This window comes from Lepidochelys kempii, chromosome 1, assembly GCF_965140285.1.
Source record: "Lepidochelys kempii isolate rLepKem1 chromosome 1, rLepKem1.hap1, whole genome shotgun sequence".
NCBI classification, from domain to species: Eukaryota; Metazoa; Chordata; order Testudines; family Cheloniidae; genus Lepidochelys; species Lepidochelys kempii.
In genome coordinates, this window is record NC_136380.1 from 151,393,408 (window position 1) to 151,420,899 (window position 27,492).

General features: G+C 42.8%; 1 protein-coding gene across 1 annotated transcript in view; it reads right to left on the reverse strand.

Annotated features, from left to right (window-relative positions):
- Positions 1 to 27,492, reverse strand: part of CFAP47 (cilia and flagella associated protein 47) — a 643,435-nt gene that overhangs the window by 117,669 nt on the left and 498,274 nt on the right. Inside the window, exons 55-56 of the mRNA XM_073358068.2 lie at positions 18,792 to 18,896; positions 12,047 to 12,203 (exon numbers count right to left, since the gene is read on the reverse strand). Coding sequence (XP_073214169.2) covers positions 12,047 to 12,203; positions 18,792 to 18,896 — 262 coding nt within the window. The remainder of the gene's footprint in view (positions 1 to 12,046; positions 12,204 to 18,791; positions 18,897 to 27,492) is intronic.

Sequence of the window (27,492 nt, forward strand, 5' to 3'; positions counted from 1 at the left end):
ATGCATGAACAGCTCCCACTGAAATCAAAAGTTAGTTGCACGTGCACTTCTGAGTGCTGAACTTGGTACCACACTTCACATTCAGTATATAACAATATTGGTCTCAGTCTTGAAAACACTTACATGTGTGTAAATACACTCACATAAGTAGACACAATGAGGTCAATGGGACTACTCCCCTGAGTAAAATTAAACATACTTAAGTGTTTGCAGGTTCAGGGCCATTATGAGTAAAGAAATATTTTGAATTAGAAGATAAATATCTTTCTATTTTAATGCTTTAATTTTCATTATCCTAAAGTAATTCTGAATAATAAAACAAAACAATTCAGCCTCATAAGGAGTATAATACTTAAATGAAGGGAAAAGGTTAACATTACTGTATTTGGGGGATTCAGGGGGTAGGGGGAATTGTGACAAGGTGATCTATCTCTATAAATGAGATAGATTAACAGACTCCATGCACAGGTGCAGCAAATCACTAAATGTCACCTGAGACTCAAGAAGACAGATAAAAAACAGGAATCTCAGAAGAGTCAAGCTAGCCAGGGAACAAAAAGCTGACTAGCAAGCCTAATGTCATTTCAGAATAAGATCTTTATGGGAACTTTTGTTGCTATGGCAATGGTATTTATACTAAATAGTAAGATAGATGAACTAGAGTGCCTAGCATTAAATGAGGATATTGATATAATAGGCATCACAGAAACTTGATGGAATGAGGATAATCAATGGGACACAGTAATACCTGGGTATAAAATATATAGTAATGAAAGTAAGTTATGCTGGCAGGGGAGTGGCATTATATGTTAAAGGAAGCATAGAGTCAAATAAGGTAAAAAACTCAAATGAAACAAACTGCACCATAGAATCTTTATGGACATGATTTCCATGCTTGAATACAAAGAGTAGAGCAGTAGGAATATCCTACTGACCACTTGAACCAGGATGGTGACAGTGATTGTGAAACACTAAGGGAGGTTGGAGAGGCTACAAAAGCAGAAAGTGCAATAAAAATGGGTGATTTCCACTATCCTCATATTAACTGGGTAAATGTCAGCTTAGGGCATGATGCAGAGATAAAATTTCTAGACACCATAAGATGGCTGCTTCCTGGAACAGCAAGGATAACATTTAACTTCTAAAAGGGGAACTACACAAAAATGAGGATGCTTATTAGATGGAAATTAAAAGGCGCTGTCACAAATTAAAATTAAAAGGAGCAAGCAGCACTGGGACTATTTAAAAACACCTTGTAGCGAGGCGGTCTGGTTCCCCGCCACCCCGGAGCCTCTCTGGACACCAAAGTAGGCGGAGCCAGCGAACCCTGAGCCTGCCCCTCAGAGGTCAAGGCGCAGGACAGGAAGTATAAAAGCCCAATCCCGGAGCTCAGTTGAAAGACCGCCACCAGAGAGGCCAGACACATGTGGCAGAACTCCCAGCTGGGAGACCACAGCGTTCGGCGGCCGATCCAAGGACTGGCCAGGCCAGCCAATGCCTGATGCTAGCCCGAGCCCAGAGACGCTGCCAAGCTTGCCGTTCGCCAGTTACCCTGAGGAGCTGCCAAGCCAACCGTGCACCAGTTACCCCGAGGAGCTCATGGTGTGTGATCCCTTGGAGGATGTCGGCTGGATCCTGGTACCTCTAGAGAGGAAGGTAGGAAGTAGCCCGGGGGCAGCCGACCCTAGTCTGGCTGTAGCGCTGCCAGAGCCAATGTCAGCGTATTGCGGCCAGGATCCCCACTGACATAGCAGCGGGTCTTCTGCCACTGCTAGGGCACCGGGCTGAGACGCAGTTGAGTGGGTGGGCCTGAGTCCCCCATGCCACCCATCTCGCAGATGGCAGTCTCCCCCTCTCCCAGGCCGCTCGGAGCCAGGAGCCTGGGTTTGCTAGTGAACTGTTTGCTCAGCCCCTGCCTGAGGGCCTGAGCTACTGACTGTCTGTTGCCCCGCCCTGACCCAAGGCCTGGGCCTTGTTATTGAACTCTTTGCTTGGGCAGGCTAATTCCCCGACACACCTGACAGAAGTAGCGAGGTGGTTTGGTTCCTCGCCGCTCCAGAGAGTGATAAGCCCTGGCCGAACTCGCTTACACACCCTAATAGAGGCTCAGACTAAATGTATACCTCATATCAGAAAAGACAATAAGAGGACCAAGAGAACCACAAAAAGAAAAGGAGGACTTGTGGCACCTTAGAGACTAACCAATTTATTTGAGCATAAGCTTTCGTGAGCTACAGCTCACTTCATCGGATGCAAGAGAACCACAGTGGCTAAACAGCAGAATAACGGAGGCTGGTAGAAGCAAAAAGGCATCCGTTAAAACTTGGAAGTCAAATCATAGTAAGAATAATAGGAAAGAGCACAAGCTCTAGGATGTTAAGTGTAAAAGTATAATAAGGCAGGTCAAGAAAGAATTTGAGAAACAACTTGCTAAAGACACAAAAACGAAAAGAATGAACATTTTTAAGTACATCAGATGCAGGAAGCCAGTCAAACAGGCAGTAGGGCCACTAGATGACAAAGGAGCACTCAAGGAAGACAAGGCCATTGCAGAGAAGCTAAATTTATTCTTTTGCATTGGTCTTCATTGCAGAGGATGTGGGGGTACTTTGCCCCTTCACCCCCCTCCCCCAACCTCGCTGCTCCTCCATATCCCCTCTGGTGAGGCGAGTCCCCCTCCTTACGCTGTGCGGAGAACCAGCCCCCAGTCGGAGTGCTCAGCTCACCAGCAGCCTGGCCAGCAGGCTCCTTCCTTCCCCCACTGTTCCGGCTATTATAGTACGCCAGAAAAGCCCAAGACCCTCCGGCTGAGGGCATTGGCCAGAAAGAGCCTAGCCCTGCATGTGCCAAAGCCCCGCACTGGCACAGGGAAGCCTGTCCACCCCTCAGCTAAGCTCTGGAGTGGCGTGTGGGGGGGAAAGCAATTTCCAGCCTGTACAAGCCCTGACCCCAGGGAGTGAGAGGATTCTTCCTTCCCCTGGGAACCCTCCCCTGCTGAGCCACCTCTCTGTCTGGGTGCACTGAAGCCCCTGTAGTCAGATTCCCTGGGCCCTGGTGCACAATGCATCCTTAGGGCTTAACCCCTTCTTGCATGCGCTATAACCAGGGGACAGGAGGCGACTGAGTTATGTCAGTGGCCAGCAGCAGCCTGGAGGTGTTAGCTGCCTTTAGACACTGTGCAGGTAGGAAGGGACAAGCTGCTTCCAGCCACAGGGGTGTGGGGTGGGGGGGAAGGGGTGAAGAGATGAGCTCTGCAAAAACACGGGCCAGGTCATCCCCGCCCCGCCTCCTCTGCGACTGGAAGCAGCTCCTGTCCCTTCCCTCCCACACAGTACCAAAAGGCTGCTGCTGGCCACATTCTGGTGTGAACCCTGGCAGAAATCTGGAGAGGGGAGCATGTGACCCTGTGTGGCCCCTCCCAAATGTTGCCTCAGGAAGACATGGCGCCAGCTACCAGGAGAGGCGGGTCTGTCCTGCGGGCCAGGTCAGGAATGGAGGGTGGAGAGCACCGGGCAGGGAGGATCGGATCGGTCAATCACGCCCCTGTGTGAGAGAGGTGTGTGTGTGTGTGTGTGTGACCTCTCCTGTGTGAATCCTAAAGCCTTAAAGATAAGAAGGTAAATTAAAAGAAGTCAACTATGCAGTATTTCTTCTTAACAGGGGCTCAGTCAACTTGATGTTAATTTAAACGTTTGTACTGCATAGTTCTGATTGATTGCTGTTGAACTCGCTTGAAGATGAATAATTTTACCAGGTGTCCCATAGTCAGCATAGGGAAATATGTTCACCCAAATTCAAACAGCCTTCAAAGTCCCAAAATACAGTCCATCCACACAAACCATATTCACCTCTGGTCTCAGTCCTGGGGCCTTTCTTCTGTCCTAGCTTTCTTTTTCCCAAGTAGTCACTGCAGTCCTTTCTAGCTGGAGTGATTCCTGGTCTTTCAGCAGGAACTCCCCAGTCTTTCTACATGGAGTCCTTTTCTCCCTAGAAGAGGATCCCCAAAATTCTCCTGGGGCCATCTATTCTCTGGTCAGGATAGGTCAGAAGGCAAACCCCTCTTCTGCTCCCTGGTCCTTCAGCCTTCTCCAGCCCCGGTCTTTGGCTCTCTTTCTTGGACCTCAATTTAGAACTCTCTCAGATGCTGCCCTGCTCTACTAATCCGGTCTAGCTGTTCTGTCAGAGGAGAACTGGACCCACTATCCTTAAAGGGACCTGCCATCCTGTGACAAATACATTTTAGCAATATTACAGTTCACGAACATTTATACACCATACTGGAATTTATATTTTACTGAACATGTATGCCCAACTCCTCAAAGATCTTTAGGCACCTAGCTTCCATTGATTTCAATTGAAGGAGGCACCTAGTTACTTTTGAGGATCTGGGCCATAATTACTAAATTATTAAAAACTGAAGTTTTATAGTCATGACTCTGCTTATGCAGCTAGAAATTACTTCCTTTGAAAATATATTAGAAGTAGGCTTGCATACAGAAGAAAGAATGCCACTTTTTACCAAAAAGAACAAAAGGAATTGTTACTGTTTCTGCAAAAAGGAAGCCAAAGCCTGCACAATGCTGTTCTGAAGGAGGCTTGGATACATAGCTCAGTTATCCTACTGTGACTTTTTAAAAATTATTATTTATTATTATTATTTCCAGGTCATCAGTGGTAATACATTGAGGAAATTAACCAGGTCTTACAAATTCAAGACAGATTTTAGAGTTGTTTATATTGTTTTATTTTGTATGATGGGCTCTACAGTGTTAATCCCCTCAAAGAAAAGGCCTTACAGTTTTACTGTAAAATACTACAGGAATATTAGTTCATTATTTCAGGTCCACAAATGTGTAATTAATCCAAGGCAAAATGGAGAGCAAAAACTGAATCTAAGGTGCAAAAGTAAAGATTAGAGTTTTTCCTAGGACAGTTTACTTCTACACCAGTAAAAGAACCTCTTTGGAGAGCCTCTTTGGAATAAGTTAATGCTCTATAATTGCATCCTATTTAAACAAGGAAGGTTTTTGTGAACTCAAGGCACAACTCAAGTATATCAGAATGTCGCAGTTCAGTAGTCTTTAGTATCCATTTTAAGCTATGTAAATGATTTCTGATGGGACTCTATTGTGGAGACGAATGCTTGTTCTCATATTAGTTTTGTGAAGAGTGTAATTAATAGATTAGCATTTTACAAATAATAGCTTGGTGCTCTAGTAGTATTAAATATGCCATTTGGCACTATATGCTTAACAAGACTTGCAGCTTGCTTCTTATAATTGTTCTGTTGCTGTGCAAATCAGAAGAAATAGTGACCTGCATTTTACAGTAGTGTAAAACATGCTCTATTCTATGAAGTGAAATAGAAACACATAGTATCATGGTTGCCACACACATCCTCTAACTCAAGAAGTAGGATTTGGCCAGCTTACTGCCTGTAATTCACAAATCATTGGTTGATCATGTACATTGGCTGTGCTCCTCTTTTACAGGTGCTTCTTCAGGCACCCCGGGGTCAATGAAGAGCCTGAATGCCTGAGGGAGACAGCTATAAAGGAGAAGGAGTAAGCCTTGGGCCATTGCAACTATAAGAGAAGGAAGAGTGTGTGGCACTGCACCCCATATTCTTCATAGTGATATTATTATCATATGATTAGGACATAATTATGATGTATTTTATGCAAGATAAGTCATGTGAGGGGTCATTGGAAAAGTTATTTGCTGAATGATTATCCTATTTGTATGCATATATTATTTTTGTATCTGAAGTTATGAATATTGACTGTGCATCTGTATTCCAAATGTAGTTAAACCTAGGTAATGCCCACAAGACAAGATGCTTTCAGTCTAGATGGTGGGTGGGGAAGAGCCTATCCAGGGCAATGGGCCATTAGGAAAAAACAATAGGCCTTAAGAGAAGCTTATCTCCTACTTGGTGATGAGACTTCCTAAGAACACGCCAAACATCCTGTGAGTAATGGCTGCTATGACTCTACAAGGACATGTGATCAGACCACATGATTCTGGACTCCATCTTGGGATGTCAGTATTTTTTCCACAAACAGGTCTGAAAACCAAAGCTTTGAAACAAAGGGTTTTCGCTATATAAGGCAGGTAGTGACATCATCTGGTGTTCTTCACTCCCCACACAAGACAACTCCTGGAAACACCTGAGGAACAAAGACTGAACTGGGGGAAGTGCTGGACCAAGGCTAAAGGGATTTCTAGCCTGTAAATGAAACACGTGGGGATTCCAAGCCATAAAGTGAGTGCAGCTTGCCCCTTAAGAATATGCAGCCTGCTTATATCATCTCTTAGTGTGAGAATCTGCTAATTCATATCCAATCTATTTCATGTATCAAGCTTAGTTGGCATTTTTTTTTATTTGCTAGGTAACCTGCTTTGATCTGTTCGCTATCACTTATAATCACTTAAAATCTATCTTTTGTAGTTAATAAACTTGGTTTTGCTTTATCTAAACCAGTGAGTTGGAGTGAAGTATGTGGGAATCATAGCTCAGGGGCAAAGGCTGTTGCATATTCCTCTCCACAATGAGGGATGGGGGCAAACTTTATGAGCTTATGCTGCACAGTTCCCTGTGCAGCATAAAATGGTATAATTTTGGGTTTATACTCCAGAGGGGGTGTGCGCCTGGGGAGCTGGGAGTTGCCTTAGCTGTAGCCTTCCTATGCAGGGGCTGGTCAGAGAGCCTGCATGTAACTGCAGTTGGGTGTGTCCCTACCTGTATGTATGCTGTTGAAAGTATAGGCTGGAGGGCTTTGCAGCTTGTCACAGCAGCACAGTGTGAGAGGCAGCCGGGGCTGGTGGGTCAGTGTACCCCAGTTCCAGGTGGCACCCCGGGGGGGAACCTGTTACAAAGTGGATGCTTGTATCTCCAAGAGGAAAAGATTTGCAAGTGGTACCAAAACTTGGGGACAGAACTAGGTGCTTCCTCAATGAGATAGTGAAGAGGTGTTTGGGAGCAGGGCAGATAATGTAAAAGCAGGCGACCCAGAAGACAAGTGACACCAGGGTGGAAAAAGGGAGCTGGAGACTAGTAGGAAAAGAGGGATTGGACAGGTTAAGGAAGCATGAGACTAGGCACAGGATAGGTGTTGATGAGATTGAAACAAACATATGTAATGTGGCAAGGGAATGAAGAGAAAAAGGAGACAAAGGGATTGGTTAACTATTGGGAAAGGAATTTACAATAGAACCTCAGAGTTATGAACTGACCAGTCAAACAGACCTTGTTTGGAACCAGAAGTATGTAATCAGACAGCAGCAAAGACCAAAAAAAAAAAAAAAAAGCAAATACAGTACAATGCTGTGTTAAATGTAAGCTACTAAATAAAAGGAAAGTTTAAAAAAATTGTCAAGGTAAGGAAAGTGTTTCTGTGCTTGTTTCATTTAAATTGAGATGGCTAAAAGCATCATTTTTCTTCTTCTTAGTACAGTTCCAAAGTTGTATTAAATTAATGTTCAGTTGTAAACTTCTGAAAGAACAACCATAACATTTTGTTCAGAGTTAACATGTCAGAGTTACGAACTACCTACACTCCCGAGGTGTTCATAATTCTGAGGTTCTACGGTAATTTGATTTAATGTTAAATGTACACACATTTAATGTTAAATGTACACACAGAGTTCACCAAGTACTACAGTTACACCAAAGATGGTAGGTTCATGAATGAGACTGATTGGAAAGGGAGATGTTCCACAAAAAACTAAGAAAACACCATGATAAAGTTTTAAAACCTTTTCTCTAGGAAATGGGGTCAGTGTACATAATGCTTCTAAGCAGTTTGGAGCATACAAGTGAAATGAAGCCCCATGGTTTCATCATAAGTTGATGACCTAGTCCTCAGGGTTTCACTTCCAGGTTAAAAGTGGGGGTGGTGGGGGGAAGCAAAGAAAGGAAGTAGTCAGATGGTGTGCTGTCCTAAATTCCCTGTAAGCCACATGGCCATGCAGCAGCCTATTTAGTGCCACTCAGGCACTTAGGGAACCTACTCAGGGACCGGCCGGGGGAGGGGCTCCCTTCTCCCAGCCCCCAACCTGCCATGGCTGGAGAGCTCATCCTACGGCTCGGTCCTGCCCGCTGACAGGGCGCCCCTACACGGCCTGAACCCAGCCACAGCTGGGGCAGCGCGGCCCAAACCCAAGCAGCCTGGCTGGAACCCAGCCGAAGTTGGCATGGCCCAGACCCGACCCAAGTGGTCCGGCCTGGTCCCAGCCACAGCTGGCGTGGCCCTGACCCAGCTGGGGTGACCCAGCCCAAACCTTCCACAGCGCCCCTCCCCCAGCTCAAACCCAGTCCTGGCTGGATCTGCCAGGGCTGGAGAAGGGGTGCCTATCCTGCAGCCCCAGCCCCGGAGGTGCTGCAGTGGGGACAGGCGCCTTTCCCCTCAGCCAAGGTGCTCCCGGGGTGCGGGTGAGGGTGGGGGGAAAGAGTCCTCTCTCCCCCCCGGAGCACCCTACTGCACCTCAAACCCCTCATTCCTGGCTCTACCTCAGAGCCCCCACCTCCAGCCTGAGCCCCCACCCCCACCCCATGAATTTTGTTATGTGCACCAATATGAAGGTCATGTGTCACACATTGCCTCCATATTGGTGCACATAACAAAATTCATTCTACACATGGGTGGGAAAAATTAGAGGGAACACTGGTGCTGTCTCAAAAATGGAGCTGCATTTCACCTCAGTAGTGAATGAATACACTTCAGTGATTGGAAACTTTGTTCAACTGAGTCCAAGTGCTTTGAGGTCCAGAATGAAAAACATTCAATCAAGACAAAATTGTTCTTTTTACCAGACACTGCACAATTTTTACCAGATGGAAGGTGCTAACAGAATTGAAGAGCCCTGTTATAAAATGGCAATATCTCAGCTAGATCATGGGGTGGGAAGGATTGAAGACAAAATTCTGAAGAGTAGGAATGGGATAGAACAAGTTTGATTGGAAGCTCCCTGTGGGGAAAGTAGGTGGAGGTAGGGTGTGTGTGTGTTGGTGTGTGAGGGGCGAAATCAAGAGACTGAGGGCGAATCTGAGCCTGAGATGGGGTGGAAGTTGGACAGTGGGTTGTGGGGGGGAGGTTAGTAGGAATGTAGAGGGGAGATTTGCAGATTAGAGAAGGGGGAAATTACCCCTCTATTATAGTTTGGTCCTGGACCTTAGTCCCTAATGGTTGAGGACCTTTTTGGAGCAAGGTCTGGTTAGAGTTCATTTCTTCTAGGAATCAAGGCCTGAATCCACAAAGGCATTTAGGCACTGTAATTGCTGAACGTTATGGCACCTAACTTTTAGGTACCTAGAAAAAACAACAGGAACTACGCTGCAATCCACAAAACCTGAGTTAAACACAGACTCCTATGCAATGAATAGGGTGAGACAAGCACCTAAGAATGGGATCACAACAGCCAGAAATGCTAGGTGGGGAGCTACTTAAAATAGCCAGTGGGAGCTGTCAACCGTGTGTCCTAAACCCTGCCACTCTAATGGAGAGTAATGCCTATGTCCAGGCTGGAAGGAAGCATCTCTCTGTTAGCTATCCACGAATGGAACCTCATCTCCTGAAGTCAAGCAGCTTAGATGCCTAAGTAGCTTCTTGCGGGAATGACTTAGACACCTGCCTCGTTCTGCACAAAACAGCTGAAGTAGGAAGCGCTGAGCTTCTAACTTTAAGCCCAGTACTTAGAGTGCTCACCTGGGATGTGGGCCTGAGAAGGACAAATGATTTGAACAGGGTTCTCCCTCCTCTTGGGAGCGTACTCTAACCACTGGGCTCTGGGCTTTTCTGATGTGGGGCTCCCTCAATCTGTCCTGTTTAAGCTGTTCCACTGCAGATAAATAATGAGTGATTGGAGCAAACGGACTGGACTCAGGGGAGAGACACAGAATACCACTCTGTTAGACTGGTGGTTAGAGCCCCCATCTGGGTCCAATGAGGACCTAATGAGGTCCAGCTGTCAGCTGCTCCCGCCAGGGCACACAGCTCATAGGGTAGGCCAGGTTTTTTCCTTCCTTCCAGGGAGGCTAATGCCATCCTCCCCTTGCAAATTACTATTACAACATTATTGCTGGGTGGGGTACCTACACCCTGTCACACATGTATTGCTTGCATATACCTCAACTGTTATTTAATCCAATGGAGTTTGAGTTCGTTGTTCAGCACCAGAAGACTTAGTTTTGTATACCATTTCTCAGCTTCTTAAATTAACACAGAAGAATTCAGCTTTAGCCAAAATAAAGATTTCAAATCTAGCAGTGGTATGCAAATTATGGGGTTTTCCAAGGTCTCTATTTGTCCCATCCCAATTTGCTTTTCAGTGCTGATATGTTGAGACGTTCCACTGTGGGATGTATTAAAAAACGGCTATCTTGTTTTCTCTGATAGCTAAATGATTTATTTGTAGCTGATTGAGCTGAATTTCACATCTGAAACTGAAAGGGTCAGATGTCTGCTATCATTATGACAAGAAACCAGCCATTACAGAGATTTAGTTTGGATTACTCCCCTATTTACTGAGTTAGCTACAACCTGTCTTTAAAATTTCCATTTGCTAAATGACTTAAGCCATCAAATATGTTAAAATGTCATTTATGTGAACAATAAATTTCAAGATGAGATAGTTAATGACTAATCTCAATAAATCTCCACCAACATTTTTGCCTGGACAGTATTATGGCTGAATTCATAGATTCCAAGGCCAAAAGGGGCCATCGTGATCATCTAGTCTGACCTCCGGTATAACACAGGCCATAAACATGCTCAAAATAATTCCTAGAGCATGTCTTTTAGAAAAACATCCGATCTTGATCTAAAAATTGTGATTGATGGAGAATCTTCAAAAAAGAACTAGATAAGTTCATGAAGGATAGGTCCATCAGTGGCGATTAGTCAAGATGAGCAGGGATGGTGTCCCTAAGCTCTGTTTGTCAGAAGTTGGGAATGGGCGACTGGGCATGGATCATTTGATGATTACCTATTCTGTCCATTCCCTATGGGGCACCTGGCATTGGTTACTGTTGGAAGACAGGATACTGGGCTAGACAGACCTTTGATCTTACTCAGTATGGCTGTTCTTATGTTCTTAATCCACCACGACCCTCGGTAAACTTTTTCAATGGTTTATTACCCTCACTGTTAAAAATGTACATCTTATTTGCAGTCTGAATTGTCTAGCTTCATCTTCCAGCCATTGGATCATGTTATACCTTTCTCTGTGAGACTGAAGAGTCCCCGATTAAATATTTGTTCCGCATGTATATACTTCCAGTCTGTGGAAGTCATCCCTTAACCTTCTATTTGCTAATCTAAACAAACTGAGCTGTTTGAGTCTATCGCTCTAATCCTTTAACCATTCTCTTGGCTCCTCTCTGAGCCCGCTCCAATTTATCAGCATCCTTCTTGAATTGTGGGCACCAGAACTGGACACAGTATTTCAGCAGTGGTCACACCACTGTCAAATAGAGAAATAAAATAACCTTTCTACACCTACTCAAGATTCCCCTGTTTATGCATTCCAGAATCATATTAGCCACAACTTCACACTGGGAGCTAACGTTCAGCTGATTATCCATCACAACCCCCAAATCTTTTTCAGAGTCACTGTTTCCCAGGATACAGGTCCCCATTCTGTAAGTATGGCCTACATTCTTTGTTCCTACATCTATACATTTACATTTAGCCATATTAAAATGAAATTCAGGCTGCATAGACATCTTGCTTGGAGCCTTCAGTATTACAAAATCTGTACACACCTGATTTACCCTGAGATAAAGATTTGTGTGTGTGAACACGCGCATGCACGCACACCCTGGGCCTGTATCTATCTCTGATGAGAAAACCTTTAAGAAGAATATTAAGACAGACTATAACCAAGCCATATTACCAAAGCACAGGCATGGAGGTACCAAGGAACCGTTCCTCACCATGTATATCTCTATTGTATCATATGCAATTTCCAGACTAGTAACCATTTCTCTATACCACAGATATTTTTAATGCAATCAAACAGAAATTATTAAAGCAAGAATCTGTACCTGCTAACAGCACATCTACCAGTATATCTTCAGTGGTAGGATTTTTGAAGGATATGATGATGGAAGAATGACGACCAATACAAGTACTTATGCTAGCTGGTTCCATTGGCTGAGGGATAAGGCCAACCCCAGACAGATGAAATATCCACTCATTAAGCTGTAGGGGAAAGAAAAACATTGATATTAGAAAAAAGCAGCCTCCACATTGCACATCTTACTGAAGCTCACTGAAGATCATTTTCTGTTGTTCTGGTTGTATACTTGTGGAAGAAATGTTGTCCAACTTTTTCTTTATTTTTATTTTATTATTTTATTATTATTATTTATTATTTTATTTTTTCTCCCTTTACGCTTAGATTTTATCTATTCTAATCATTGATCTCTTCGAAGAAATAGATCCAATGGTCTAAAAGCTTAATATAAAGAAGGACACATTGTGAATATAGTCGCAAGAAGTCCAGAGGAAGAATACAGATCACTGATATATAAGGGATAACAGAAGAACCACATAAAAAAACTAACACCGTGACAGTAAACGCCAGAAAGGATATTAAAGAACAAAGAGATACATGTATTTAATACATTTTATATTTCTGTTTATACATCAACAGCATGGAGACTAAGAGAACAGGGAGTCAAAGGAGCAATTAAGGAGGATAAAGACATTGCAGATAAATGATTTATTTGCATCAGTCTTCATTACATAGGATGTTATGGGAGATACCTGTCCCAGACCTATTCTTTGCAAGTAATAAGATTGAGCACTGATAATGATCAAGGTGTACAAAAAGAAGACCCTCAGACAAAATGAGAAATGAAAGAGAAAAAGGACTGGATAGTCCAAGAGTTCTGAAGGAACTTAAGAATGAAGTGGCTGAGTTAACAAAATTATACACTATTTCATGTAAATGGGACTTGAGGGCAATAGTTGTACTTAACTTTTCTTCTTCTTCTTTTTTTTTTTTTTTTAAAGGTACTGGGTGAAAATGGGAGTTACAGACCACAATACTTCAGCAACGTGTAAATGGTTAAAAATAATTTAAAACAGAATTATAAAATGCCTAGATTAATATGAGATGAGAGAGAGAAACAAACCACCATTGCTTCTGTAAAGGAAAATTCTTTAAGTATGTGAACAAAATAAGCGGATAAAAAAAAAGAAGCAGATGAAATAATGTATCTGTATTTTTTAAAAGCCTTTGCAAAGTCCCTCACCTGAGCCTATTAATGCAACTCAGTAGTTATGAGATAAAAAAAGAAAGAGTAGGAGTAAATGATCAACTTTCCACAGGAAAAAATGCTAACATCAGGATGCTTTCTATTTTTGTATTAGAAACTGTACTGTTTCATATATTTATTAGTGAGCTAGAAAAGGGGATGAATAACAAGATGGCAACATTTGCAGCTGACAAAAAAAATATTTACATTAGTCAAGACTGTAGAAGACATTCATGAACTTCTTAAGTACCTAACCAAGCTAGATGAATGGGTAAGCATGATGACAGATGAAATTCACTGTTGACAAATGCAATAATTCTCATAATTATTGCAAAGAATTGTTTGAGTTATTTGTACATATACCTTATGGGGTTTAAAATACACAATAACCACTCAGGAAAAACACATGGACAGCTCAATGAGAACTGCTTAATGTGAAGTGGTGGACAAAAACAACATATTGTAAAGGATGTACAAGATATGGAATAGAAAATAAAGAATGAAAATATCACACTAATATAAACCACTGGTACACCATGATCTGTAGTACTGTGGTTAGTTCTGGACACTATCAGAATAAAGATATAACAGAAAGAGTGGGGAATAGGGTAACAAATACATGGAAATATTTTATATAAAGTGGAATTGAAAAGATTGGGTCTGTTTAGAGAGAAGATGAATAAAAGGGGTCATAGGCATTACACACAATATAGAGAGAAGGTACATTGGGTGCCCTTACTTATGTTTTATAAGCAATGGGATATTCAATTAAATTGAAAAGAAAAAGAAAATTAAAGCTTATTAAAGGAAAGGTTTTTTTGTACAAGACATAATTAACCTGTGGAACCCAATGTCACAGATAATCATTGGGGCCAAGAATTTAGTAGGATTCAAAAAAGGATTAGATCTTTATATAGATGTGAAGAACATCCATAGTTACATAAGTCAAAATATAAAAAATTGATTTTTGTTTTCACTTTAGTAAGGGATATAAATCCCTTTTCCAGTCTAAGGCATAATTTCCATTATTCTAACAAAAGTTAGGGAGAAAATCCCCTATATGGTCAGGTTATTTCACAATTGTGCACCTCATACAGATGGCTCTCAGAGACAGCATAATGGATTAGATGGACCACTGGTCTAATCCAGTACAGAAGTTCCTGTATTCCTACTCCTAAAAGATAAATACACATGGGGTCAAGTTCACCCCTGGTGTAATTCCACTACCAAGAATGAATATAGTTTATTTCCTTTGAATTTAGTAAACTACTTCCCTTTATCCCCACATCATAAGCCAAAATATCCACATGAGGGTGGAGGAAATGGCAAATAAAAATATTCCTTCCTGCCAAGTTTAGAATAAATTATAAGGTAGAAAAACTTTTAATATCTTGGGTAACTCAGGTGTGGAATCAGATTGGACTGTCTGGAAGTGATGATTATGAAATCAAAATTTATTTAGATATTGCTGACTTAAATATAATGTAGCTGTGTTTCAGTTATACATCTGTGGACACCATTCTCAGCCTCTGACAAGAAGGCAGGGGTTATCATTAAAAATATTTTGTTGCAATTTGGGAGAGTACCCAGAGCAGCTCTTTGGGAAGCTTCTTTGCAATCACAGAAGAAACTGACTGGAAGGTTCCAAAGGCAGCAGTTATAATGAACATGTGACATGCAACATCCTTTAGGGGGTCATGCTCCATCACTGCCTCAAGGAGCCAAAAATCTTCAATAGCTTGAAGGAGTATTGCCAGCCGCACACTAAGGAGCTGAGACACAACAGCCTGAATTTTGGCAGATGACATATTTAGAGAAGCATATGTGCTATACATTGTTAAGATGGTTCTGTAACTACTTGTTATGATTGGTACAAATGCATGACCCTTACTGGAGTCTTGTGCCAGTCCACAGCTAACAGCAAAACAAAACATAAAACCCAGAATTTGAGTCCAATTAAACCTTAAGTTTGCTCATCCTCATTTATATGGCAAGAATATAAGAACAGCCATACTGGGTCAGACCAAAGGTCCATCTAGCCCAGTAACCTGTCTTCCGACAGTGGCCAATGCCAGGTGCCCCAGAGGAAATGAACACAACAGGTAATCATCAAGTGATCCATCCCCTGTTGCCCATTCCTAGCTTCCAGCAAACAGAGAGTAGGGACACCATCCCTGCTCAAGGCAAGAAGAAATCTTAAACTAAACTTCTTCCATACCTCTGTTTAGGCAGACTGTCTTTGCTAGGAGCAATGCAGTGAAGGAAGGGAACTGCTCAGCATGGTCATAACCCTGATGAGAAGGAAGTGAGACACAGGGGTCTTCACCCAAGAGAAGCAACAGCCGGGGAGCTGGAAGCTTGAGAGTGGGTGCCCTTGCCAGATCACTGAGGAGAAATACAGGTGCAGTTACCCTGAACTGTGACTAAAAGTACCTTTCCAGGGAGGAAAAACCAAGCAAAGTACTAAAGGGCACTTTAATCTAGTGGAGAAAGGCATAACAAAAACCAATGGCTAGAAGTTAGAAGCACACGAATTCAAACTAAAAATAAGGCACAGATCTTTAACAGTGAGGATGATTAACCACTGGAACAAACTACTAAGGGAAAGAGTGGATTCTTCATAAACCTGACATCTTCAGATCAGGACCAGATGCCTTTCTAGAAGGTATGCTTTAGTCAAACAACTTACTGGGCTCAATACTGGGGAACGGGAAGAAATTCTATGGCCTATATTCTGGAGGAGGTCAGACTATCTAATGGTACCTTTTGGCCTTAAAATCTATTAATTTAACTGTTTCAGTCCAGCTCTAATGTGAACCCATGCCTGGTAACCTAGATATTGTAATTGATGCCCTGATCTACTGTGAATACAGACCTGGTAAACTAGCTATCATGGGTGTGTGTGTGTGTGTGTGTGATAGATATACATACATACATACATACACACACACACAAGTTTACTTAAACTATCAGTAAAGGAGAAGGTACACTTTTCATTCAGCTGCATAGAGGGTGTAGCCTATAAAGTTAGCTGTTAATAAAGATTTACCTGATAGAAAATAAATCAGTTTCTTGTGTTAGTCCTATTTCTGCTCACTGAAATTGAAATGTTTAAAGATAAACCATGCTGTCTTAGAAGGAAAGGGGCTAAATTTTCCCAGATTTTTGATTGCCTCTATTTTTGTGTTTCCAGCTGGGGACACTTTGGATGTTCTGAACCTGGTGCTCTGAAGTGTTGAGCACTCTCGGAAAAAAACATCCTCAAGGTGTCTCAAGTTGGGCAGCCAAAAAAAATGAGGCATCCAAAATTAAAGGCCAAATTTTGTAAAAAAAAAAAAAATAGACACCCCCCGCCCCCAATCTACAGTTAAAAGAAAAGGTTTAGCTTGCATCTGAAATGGAAACCTAACAGGATGCAGAGGAAGAATATGCACTGCCCACTGCAACATATCAGGAGGAAAGAACTAAAAAAAAATAACCCTAAGCAAAGAATATTTGACAAGATCTATTGCAAAGCTCCACTTCTCTCCTATGCTGCTTAGTACTATTAGCCTCGCTCCATTACATATGGATGTTGTTGGTGTGCTAGGAGAACAAGATGATAGAAATATATTAACACTCTGGGCATGCATTATATTCAAGCTGGCAGTTCAGTTGTGCTATCCCAACAAAGCTAATTTTAGGTTTCAAAAACCTATAGTAAAGTGATTAGAACCTAAACTTGGATTTTTATTCTGAAGAGCTCTTCACACAGCTCTAAACCAGAAACAAATGAAGATGATAACATCCCTTAGCAGCTTCTCTCAATTCAGCAAAGAGGCAGAATCAAAAAAGTTAAGGTTTATCCTATAAGTACTGTCATTAGCTGATTTTAGATTAGTCAGTTACACAGCTATGACATGGTTTACAGGGTCAGTTCAGATGCATTTAATCAGTGAATTCAAGAAAGGAAAATCAATGCACATTTTTTTAGGTTAAAAAGTTGTTCTAGGATTCAGATATTAGAAAACAACCACCTTAGATTTGTGCAAATACATTATATCTTTTAAAATGTAATAAATAATTAGCACCCTGGAATCATCTGGCATCAATTTGGTAAGGACTAAGGTAGTGAAAGTGAACAGAATAAAAAAAGAAAGATCCATATGGTTCACAGATGAAAAGGACATTGAAAAAAATTACAAAGGTAAGAGCAACAGATTGAAAAGGTTGAGAGGGCATGGACAAAGCAACTGAAAGGATGAGATATTGATTAAAGTTCAGCCGCAGATCAAAACTTGGAGATTTGCCATTATTTGAAAGGAAGTGCACTGGATGAGAAAAATCAAGTGTCAGGGCTCAATTTGTTCCTGAAAGGTTTAAGTGAATTATTTACTTGCTTTATTGCTTCTGTATCTGATGAAGAATTAAACTTTTAATGTATAGACCAGAGTTCTGAGAGCTATTAGGATTCAGAAAAGATAATGGCATTTTGTCCTCTTGAACTGCCCTTGCTTATATACCACTTATACCAGAAATGCTGGCTCCTTGCTTTTATTCTTAATAAATATTAAAGAGGAGATGGACTCTAAAAATGCATGCTTTGCAACCACCACCTACAGATAATCCGTCTGTTAGGCATTCTGATATCGGAGGGGGTGGGGTCAGGGGGAAGGGCTATATCACTTTCTTACTCCTTTTTTTCTTGTAGAAGAGACAAGTTCTGCTTTTGCAGTATTACCGAGAATCTTACTAGAGCCATTTCCCTAACATTCAACTGAGGTAATTTTCAAGTCAACAGCCCATTAGGATATTTGACAGCCCAACAAGAACAAAGAGGAAATTACATACATTTGGAAAGCAAACATTTCACTCAAGCACAACTCATGTGCTGACATTATGGCACTCGTGTCATAATATCAGTTCTGCTCTTTGTCTCCAGCTGCAATTTTTAGTAAGCTAGTAGGTCAAGGAGATGACTCATGCTTCTCCATTTAGTTGCTTCTCTTTAAAGATTCAGGAAACACACAGGAAAAATGCTAAAAAAATTAACACATTAAATGTAAAGAAGATTAGTTTCAAGTTAAATCAAAGGATGATAATTCTTTCGAGTCCAAGAGTATTTCTAAAGAAGATAAACATTAATAAGTGGGGCTTATTTATGATAATACTTTACAAAAGGAACTATTAAATTAATTTCAGAGCAGGAAGACTATTTCAGTAATGAATAATTTGGGATAACCTTGTAATTACTAAGCAAATTAGAAATACTAATGCATATTCTAGTTCTCTGCACATCAACCAACAGCATTAATTCTATCTAAGATTGTAGATATGCTGAAAGCTGAGCAAAGTTAAGGCTAAGGCTAAAGCAAATTGTTCATCATGTGCATCTAAGTCAATTATTTTTGCACTGGCTGTATGATTGAGGATCAAAAAATCTGATTTTAAATTGTCCTTTTGACTGAAACTTTTATTTATAACTATATTTGAAAATATTGTATTATCTGATTTCATAGTGCTTTGGACACTAAACATAGCATCATACCTGTGGGCATGTGAAGGTGATTGATGCCGTGTGATTGGCTCTTCCCAGGGCAGAAGGACAGAACTGAACAGGTACTTCAGTAGTGGAATGAGGAGCCACCATCAGCTGTGCAAACACACAAAGCAAGCAAAAGAGAGAGGAAAAAAATCAATACTTTTTTTGAGTTAGTTCCTTTGTTGTGCTTTTTATCGACACTGTTGATGTTTATTTGATTAATGTGTTCCACTGTACACATTCTCGACTCAGCACACATGGTCTGGTAAGACTGATAAAATGTACTGCAGTAAACAGTATTTAGTGGCAGTCACAGCACGTTTATTCCACAAATACTAACAATGTGGTATTACTGACTGCTCAAAAGGAAGCTAAGTTTGGTTTCTTAAAATACCAATGGAAGGAAAATGATTTTTATTTCTGATCACTTTGCTACTCTTTATTTTATTTTTTTCACATCCATGTGATACTAAAAATGCTAGTACACTGAAATCAAAAGAAACAAACAGACTTTAAGAGGAATATATAGTATGCTTATATGTGCCTCTCCTCTTCTGCTCACATACACTCACACAGTAAATGAGGTTGCTACGGTTCATCTGCTTCTGAACTACATTAGTGTGATTCACAATTGCACAGGGAAAAGCCAGGTGCCCAGCTACATTGTGATCATACAAGTGTTCTGAAGCTCAAGGCAAATCAGTGCTTTTGCCAATATAAATCAGTTGGGCAAAATCACTGATTTCACAAATGCTACATTTTATTTCATTTTAAAAAAATGATGATATTTGTAGTTTGTTCGTATCTAAACAGTTTTAATGCATTTTACTCTGTGGTCATACAGAACAAAATTGATAGATCCCATGCAAGTTAGTATTACATTTTATTCAGTGATGCTATTTAAAACTAACAGAGATCAAAACATTACATTACAACAGCTGGCACCGACAAACCCCTGTGCCAAAGTAGCTGTCAACCCTGCAAGATTATAACAGGGAGTAAACAAGAATTACTACACCATCAGTTTTTGTGCACTATAGTTAATGGTCTTGTCACCGTGTCCATGGCAGACCCCAATTTTTGGAAGTTTATAACCAAATAGGGCTTGGGGTTCTGTATTCCTTGCACGTCCAAATCTCCAAATGATGTCAGTGGGAGCTTGATTTAAGTGAGCAATGAAGGATTGGGCCCAGATGTAATTGACAAAGGGTTGAAACTTGACATGCTGTGTTTGATAACTTTTTTTTCTTTTTACAAGTAACAAAAGAAGTTTATTGTTCTGGATACATTAATTCTAATCCTATATTTTAGAGGAAATATTTTATTTTTAAGTGTTATTTTGCCATCTCTATTATATTAAAAAAAATTGTTGAAAACTAAGTTGGTGTATAGACCAGAATGTGCAATGGAGTCAGTAACATGTAAATAGATACTTACAGAATTGGATTAATAAAAGGGAATGTTCTGCAATTACAGTTCTCTAAGGCAGTGCTACTCAAACTGGTGGTCCGCGGACTGGTGCCGGTCCGCCAGCCATTGGCTGCCGGTCTGCGCGCACATTGGAAAAAAAAATTGCCGGTCCCGCACATCAGATAGCTGGAGAAGCACTGCTCTAAACTATTGCAGAGATCCACAGTTTTGGGTCTTCTGACTTCAAGAATTAACTGGCAAATATTTGCATTATATTTCCAAAACTAGAAACTGCAAAGGTCACACTAGAATACAATCCCGTTTTCAGTCACTAAAAGCATTCTGAAATTTTCACATATTAGGTTGAAATTTTCCAGGACTAGTCTCTACTCAAAGACAAAATTATCTGGACAATTTGAGTAAAAATGCTTCAGCCATTTCTGAATGAGAGGAGAGTGAAAAACACCTTCTTCCATTATGAAAAAAAAAAATCTTGGAACCATTTCTGAAAAGAACAAACAACAAAATGGCTGGTGGTAAAAAAGTGGAACCTGGCCTGGAAAGAGTTGTTAGTGATGGTGTCAAACAGTTTTTTAAAACAAATTAGGACAGTCCATTTAAAAAGAAAAAATCTAGCTTATCAGACCACTGAAGTTGAAGAATTAATCATTTAAAAAAACCAGTCAAGTCCCAAACTAATGAGAACTTGTATGTACAACTTTTCCTTTTGTATGTATTATGCAGTGTTGTCTGGTGGACAGAGCACTGGACTGGGACTCAGGAGACTATGATTCTATTTCCAGCTCAACTGCTGGTTGCCATTGGGCAAATCGCTTTATCTCTGCACCTCAGTTTCCCCCTTTGTAAAAGAGGGATAATGATACTGACCTCCTTTGCAAAGCACTTTGAGATTTACTGATGAAAAGTGCTATATAAAAGCTTGGTATTATTATTAATTATGTGGTCATATTATTTCCCAAAAATATAGCACACTATTTTTTTCTGCAGCCCTTTAAGATGCAGCAAGATGTAAGTTACTCAGTGAGAAAGCCAGGGCCTCGAGGCCAAAAGAGAGGGTTGCAGAAGAGAAAAATAAATAACAGGAGGGCATAAGGTGTAGACATGAAGGCTAGAACTTCAGCCTGAAGAGCCTGAGACAGGTGGTATCCCCCACAGTGCAACCAGGAGGCCATGCAGAGACACAGCAAGGGACTACTATGGAAAGTAGTTGCCACAGGAAGTGCTTTAAAAAGGACTAAATTTTGCACACTTCAGATAGTAAGATGTGCTGAAGATACGCTTTCATTTCATTCACATAAAAGCTACAGCGATAACAAGTGGCTTCTGGAGGTCTTCACAAGAGAAACTAGTGGGAAAGAGCCTCAAAAAATCTGAAGACTGCTTCTATGAAAACACAAAACTTTATTATGAAGCAGTTAGAATTGCTACATACACTGCATATGAGAGATATATCCAGAAAAAAGAAAAGGAGTACTTGTGGCACCTTAGAGACTAACAAATGTATTTGAGCATAAGCTTTCGTGAGCTACAGCTCACTTCATCGGAAGCATTCAATGGAAAATACAGTGGGGAGATTTATATACATAGAGAACATGATACACACTGTAACCAGAGTGATCACTTAAGGTGAGCTATTACCAGCAGGAGAGCCGGGGGGGGGGGGGTGGGAACCTTTTGTAGCGATAATCAAGGTGGGCCATTTCCAGCAGTTGACAAGAACGTGTGAGGAACAGTGGCGGGGGGGGGGGGAATAAACATGGGGGAAATAAGTTTTACTTTGTGTAATGACCCATCCACTCCCAGTCTCTATTCAAGCCTAGGTTAATTGTATCCAGTTTGCAAATTAATTCCAATTCAGCAGTCTCTCGTTGGAGTCTGTTTTTGAAGTTTTTTTGTTGAAGAATTGCCACTTTTAGGTCTGTAATCGAGTGACCAGAGAGATTGAAGTGTTTTCCGACTGGTTTTTGAATGTTATAATTCTTGACGTCTGATTTGTGTCCATTTATTCTTTTATGTAGAGACTGTCCAGTTTGACCAATGTACATGGCAGAGGGGCCATCACCTTCAGCTCCCAACTAAAACCTCTCCAATGCACCATCAAGGATCTACAATCTATCCTGAAGGACGACCCATCACTCTCACAGATCTTGGGAGACAGGCCAGTCCTTGCTTACAGACAGCCCCCCAACCTGAAGCAAATACTCACTAGCAACCACACACCACACAACAGAACCACTAACCCAGGATCCTATCCTTGCAACAAAGCCCATTGCCAATTGTGTCCACATATCTATTCAGGGGACACCATCATAGGACCTAATCACATCAGCCACACTATCAGAGGCTCGTTCACCTGCACATCTACCAATGTGATATATGTCATTATGTGCCAGCAATGCCCCTCTGCCATGTAGCTCATGAAAGCTCATGCTCAAATAAATCTGTTAGTCTCTAAGGTGCCACAAGTACTCCTTTTCTTTTTGCGAATACAGACTAACACGGCTGTTACTCTGAAACATATCCAGAAAAGCAAAGGAATTAAAAGTTAAGCCACCTAGCAGTACATACTCACTACTCCTCTACCCACAAGCACACACCATACCATTACCATAACTACAGTACACCATAGTCTACACCATGGGTCTCAAACACGTGGCCAGCAGGGTTATTTTCTGTGGCCCGCCAGGTCCCTGCGGCCCCCCTAGCATTTACCTAGAGCGGCTCCGGTCCGGCACACACCATGGGCAGGGCAGGCTCCCTCCCTCCCTGCCTGCCCGCCCACCTGCCCTGTCCTGTCCTGCCCCTGTGCTGCTTCAGGAAGCGGCCGGGACCTGGGTGGGGGAAACCACGGCCAATGGGAGCTTCGGGGGAGGTACCTGGAGGAGCGGCCAGGGTAACACACAGACCCCTGTGCCCCCCACCCAGGTCCCGGCCCCCTCCAGGAGCGACATGGGGGGCAGGGGGCGGGGAGGGAGCCTGCCCTGCCCCCGGTGTGCACCGGGCCAGACCCACCCTCTGAACCCCTCCTGCAGCCGAACCCCCTGCCCTGAGCCCCCTGCTGCATCCCGCACCCCTCCTGCACCCCGACCCCCTGCCCTAAGCCCCCTGTCGCACCCCTCCTGCGCCCTGAGCCCCCTGCCGCACCCTGCACCCCAACTCCCTGCCCTGAGCCCCCTGCTGCACCCCGCATCCTGACCCCCTGCCCTGAGCCCCCTGATGCACCCCGTGCCCCTCCTGCACCCCCTGGGGGCAGGGAGCGGGTTGAGTTGGGGTGGAGATTTCAGGGAAGGGGTGAGAAGAGGCGGGGAGGCAAGGGCAGGGCCTCTCGGAAGGGCTGAAGTGGGGGCAGGGCCGGGGCAGCAGGGGGTAAGGGGGCAGTGGTGCGGCCCTCGAGCCAATGTACTGGTCCTCATGTGGCCCTTGTCGTCATTTGAGTTTGAGACCCCGGTCTACACCTTTAACTCTACCTCCCTTTTCTGAACACACCACTTATCCAATAATTTTTTTCTCTTTACTAGCAAATGAGAATGTTTGAGGTAGTAATTGGTTGTAACTGGGCGGCTGCGCAGCCGGCCGGAGAGAAGCGCCGCTTTGAAGGGGAAACCGCCGCTTTGAAGGGGAAACTGCCGCTTCTCTCCAGCTGCATAGCTGCCCCTGCCTCCTCCTGAGTCCTCCGCCCATATTCACATTCTGAAAGTGCCTTTAGGGGGGTTGGATGGGGGTGGGGTCCTGGGGTGCCTGTCAGGGGGCGGGGGGTGTGAATAGGGGTCAGGGCAGTCAGGGAGCAGGGGGACTTGGATAGGGGGTGGGATCCCGGGGGGGTGGTGGTCAGGGGACAAGGAGTAGGTGGGGTCGGAGGTTCTGAGGGGGCCAGTCAGGGGGCGGGAAGTGGGATGGGGATGATAGGGTTTGGGGAGGCACAACCTTCCCTACCTGGCCCTCCATAGAGTTTTGGAAACCGAATGTGGCCCTCAGGCCAAAAAGTTTGCCCACTCCTGATCTAGTCTGACCCCCTGTATAACACAGGCCATCAAACATCCCAAAATAATTCCTAGAGCAGATCTTTTAGAAAAACATCCAATCTTGATTTTAAAATGATCAGTGATGGGGAATCCACCACGACCTTTGGTGAATTGTTTTAACAGTTAATTACCCTCATTCTTAAAAATGCACACCTTATTTCCAGCCTAAATTTGTCTAACTTCAACTTCCAGCCACTGGATCGTGTTATACTTTTCTCTGCCAGAATAAAGGGCCCATTATTAAACATTCCTTCCCCATGTCTATACTTAGAGGCTGTAATCAAGTTACCCCAAAACTATATGGAGGGCTGGGGAGGGAGGGCTGTGCCTCCTCAAACCCTAACCCTATCGGCCCCGTCCCACTTCCCGCCCCGACTGCCCCCCTCAGAACACCCGACCCATCCAACCCCCCACGCCCAACTCCTTGTCCCCTGACCACCCCTTCCTGGGACTTCCTGCCTCCTGGGACTCCATCCCCATCCAACTCCCCCTGCTCCCTGACTGCCCTGACCCCTATCCACACCCCCGCCCCCTCACAGGCACCCCGGGAACCCACCCCTATCCAATCCCCCCCCCCCCAAAGCTCCTTTCCAAATACGGCCCTGCGAATATGGTCGGAGGACTCAGGAGGAAGCGGGGCAGCTGTGCAGCCGGAGAGAAGCGGCGGTTTCCCCTTCAAAGCACCGCTTGTCTCTGGCCAGCTGTGCGTCCGCCCAGCGCTCCTCCTGAGTCCTCCGCCCATGTTCGCCACGCTCCCGCCATGCGCACCTCCCGCCTGCTCCCCTGAGGCTACAGGTGAGCCTCCCCATCTGCTCTCCCCTGCCCGCGCAGTGCAGCCCCCTCCCGCGCTGGCAGCACAGCGAGCTGGGGCTGTGGGGGAGAGGGGACAGCAGGGGAGGGGCCGGGGGCTAGCCTCCCCGGCCAGGAGCTCAAGGGCCGGGCAGGAGGGTCCCTCAGGCCGGATGTGGCCTGTAGTTTGCCCAACTCTGTTCTAGCGCAAGGATTTAAAAGAAGCATGATGCACCACTGCCTTGATTCTTTCCCCCATGATCCAAGCCCTTTGGTAGATAGGACTCCATGGTAGACGGGAAAGATGGATAGGGAGTAGGAATATGCAGAATACATCTCAAAGAACCTCAGTTACAAGCAAGAAACTCATTTCTTCCTTCAGGTGTCCTCTACATATACCCACACATGGGGTAGATTAATAGGCAGTCTCTGACCCAGGATGGTGGGACCTGGTGTTCTAGTTAAACAAGGAATGCAGGACTCTCCTGCCAATCTATGCCTCTGGTCTAGATGCCAAGTCTAAAGAATAATGTTTAGTAAAAGTGTGAACAGAATACCAGGTTGCTGCTCTACATATCTCTATCAGAGGAATATGACTACAGAAAGCCATGCAAGCTGACTTGGATCTAGCTGCATAAGTTTTGATGCCTCAAGGAATGGATTTATGAGCTTCAAAAATATATAGCCTTGAAGACTGTCTAAATTGGTTAGTTATGTCTAAATAAAAAGATAAATGTTCTCCTCAGATCTAATGGGTATAATTTAGCTTCCCCATCATGAGTACAGGGTTTGGAGAAAAAAACATGGTAAAATTACAGATTGATTTATGGGAAAATCAGAGACTATTTTTGGTAACAACTTGGGATGAGTGCAAAAAACCTCTTTATCCTTATGAAACACAGTCAGTGATGAATCAGTCATTAATGCAGGCAATTCACTTTTGTGTCTGATGGAAGTGATTGCCACCAAAATCAATGTTTTTACAGATAGATGAAATAAAGAACCGCTCCCCATTGCTGTTAAAAGGGAAGTCTCATTATTTGTGCTAGTACTACATTCAGATCACAGGAGGGCATAGGAGTTCTTATTGGAGGATACAAATTAAGGCCTTTTAAAAACCTCTTAATTGTACCATCAGTAAAAATTGATTTTCTTTCTGCAGGTACATGATATGCTGATATAGCTGAGAGATGAACCTTAACTGAAGATAATGAAAGGAGGTGTCTTCTTAAGGTACAATAAATACTCTAATATATAATTAATTGGTGTCATATAAGGATCCACATTATATTTGGAAATCCACAATAATTTTTTTTTCCATTTAAGACTATAGCACACTTTCATGTGTATTATTTTCTAGAATTGGACAGTACATTTTGTACTTCTAATGAAAGACTTTATTCTAGCCCATCTAAAGGTTTAATCCCCGTGCAATCAAGTGAAGGACTGAAGGTTCAGATGGTAGACTTTCCCTGTTTGTTGTGTCAACAAGTCCAGTGTCAGCAGTAAAGGTTCCACTAATGCTTGACAGATGTATCAAATCCAGATACCACTGGTGTCTGGGCCAGCTGGTGCTATTAAAATCATCCTGACTTTGTCCTGTCTTATCTTATCATTCTCTGAATAAGTGGAAATGCGGAGGAAGCATATATTAAACACTGACCCAAGTGTATTAGAAAAGCATCAGATATTGATTCTTTGTCTCTACCTGCCCTGGAACAATCTCTCACATTTCCTGTTTTTGCTGGATGCAAGCACGTCTATTATTGGGTTCCACTATAAACTGAAGAAGTGATTCACTACTTCATCCTTCAAGGACTATTAGTGCATCTGACCTGATGACCTACTTATATGACCTGCAAGGGTGTTCTATTCCCCTGCTATGCGAATGGTTACTGATTAAATATTGTGTACTACCCAGTACTCCTAAAAACTCTTGACCTCCCTACATAATTTCACAGAGTGAGTCCTCCTTTGCTTGTTTAGATAATATAACCTGGCCTTATTGTCTGTTACTACCTGAACTAGTTTGTTTTTGAATTGAGGTAGAAAAGACCTTAGAGCTAGTCTGATTTCTCTCAGTACTAAAATATTGATGTGTATATTCCTATCCTTTGATAAGCAATGATCTCTGACCAAACAATTCATTGTTCATATGGGCTCCCCATCCTAGGGTTCATGTATCCATGGTCAGCATTACTGATGTTCTAGGAGGACTGGAAAAAAAAGTGTACCCGCTAACCGGTCCCCAAATAAACAATGTCTAAGTGAACTAGCTTAAACTCCGTGTCCTCATGTCCAATCTAATGTCTTGGAGGAACTGTAGAGAACGAAGAAGATAAAACTTTCCATTTATTATTATGAGTTTTAAATTTCTTCTCTATTATAGCTGGCGTTGTGAGTTATAATTATGCTGAGGCTGGAAATGATATGCCCGTCTGGTAATCATAATGAAGTAAAAGAGA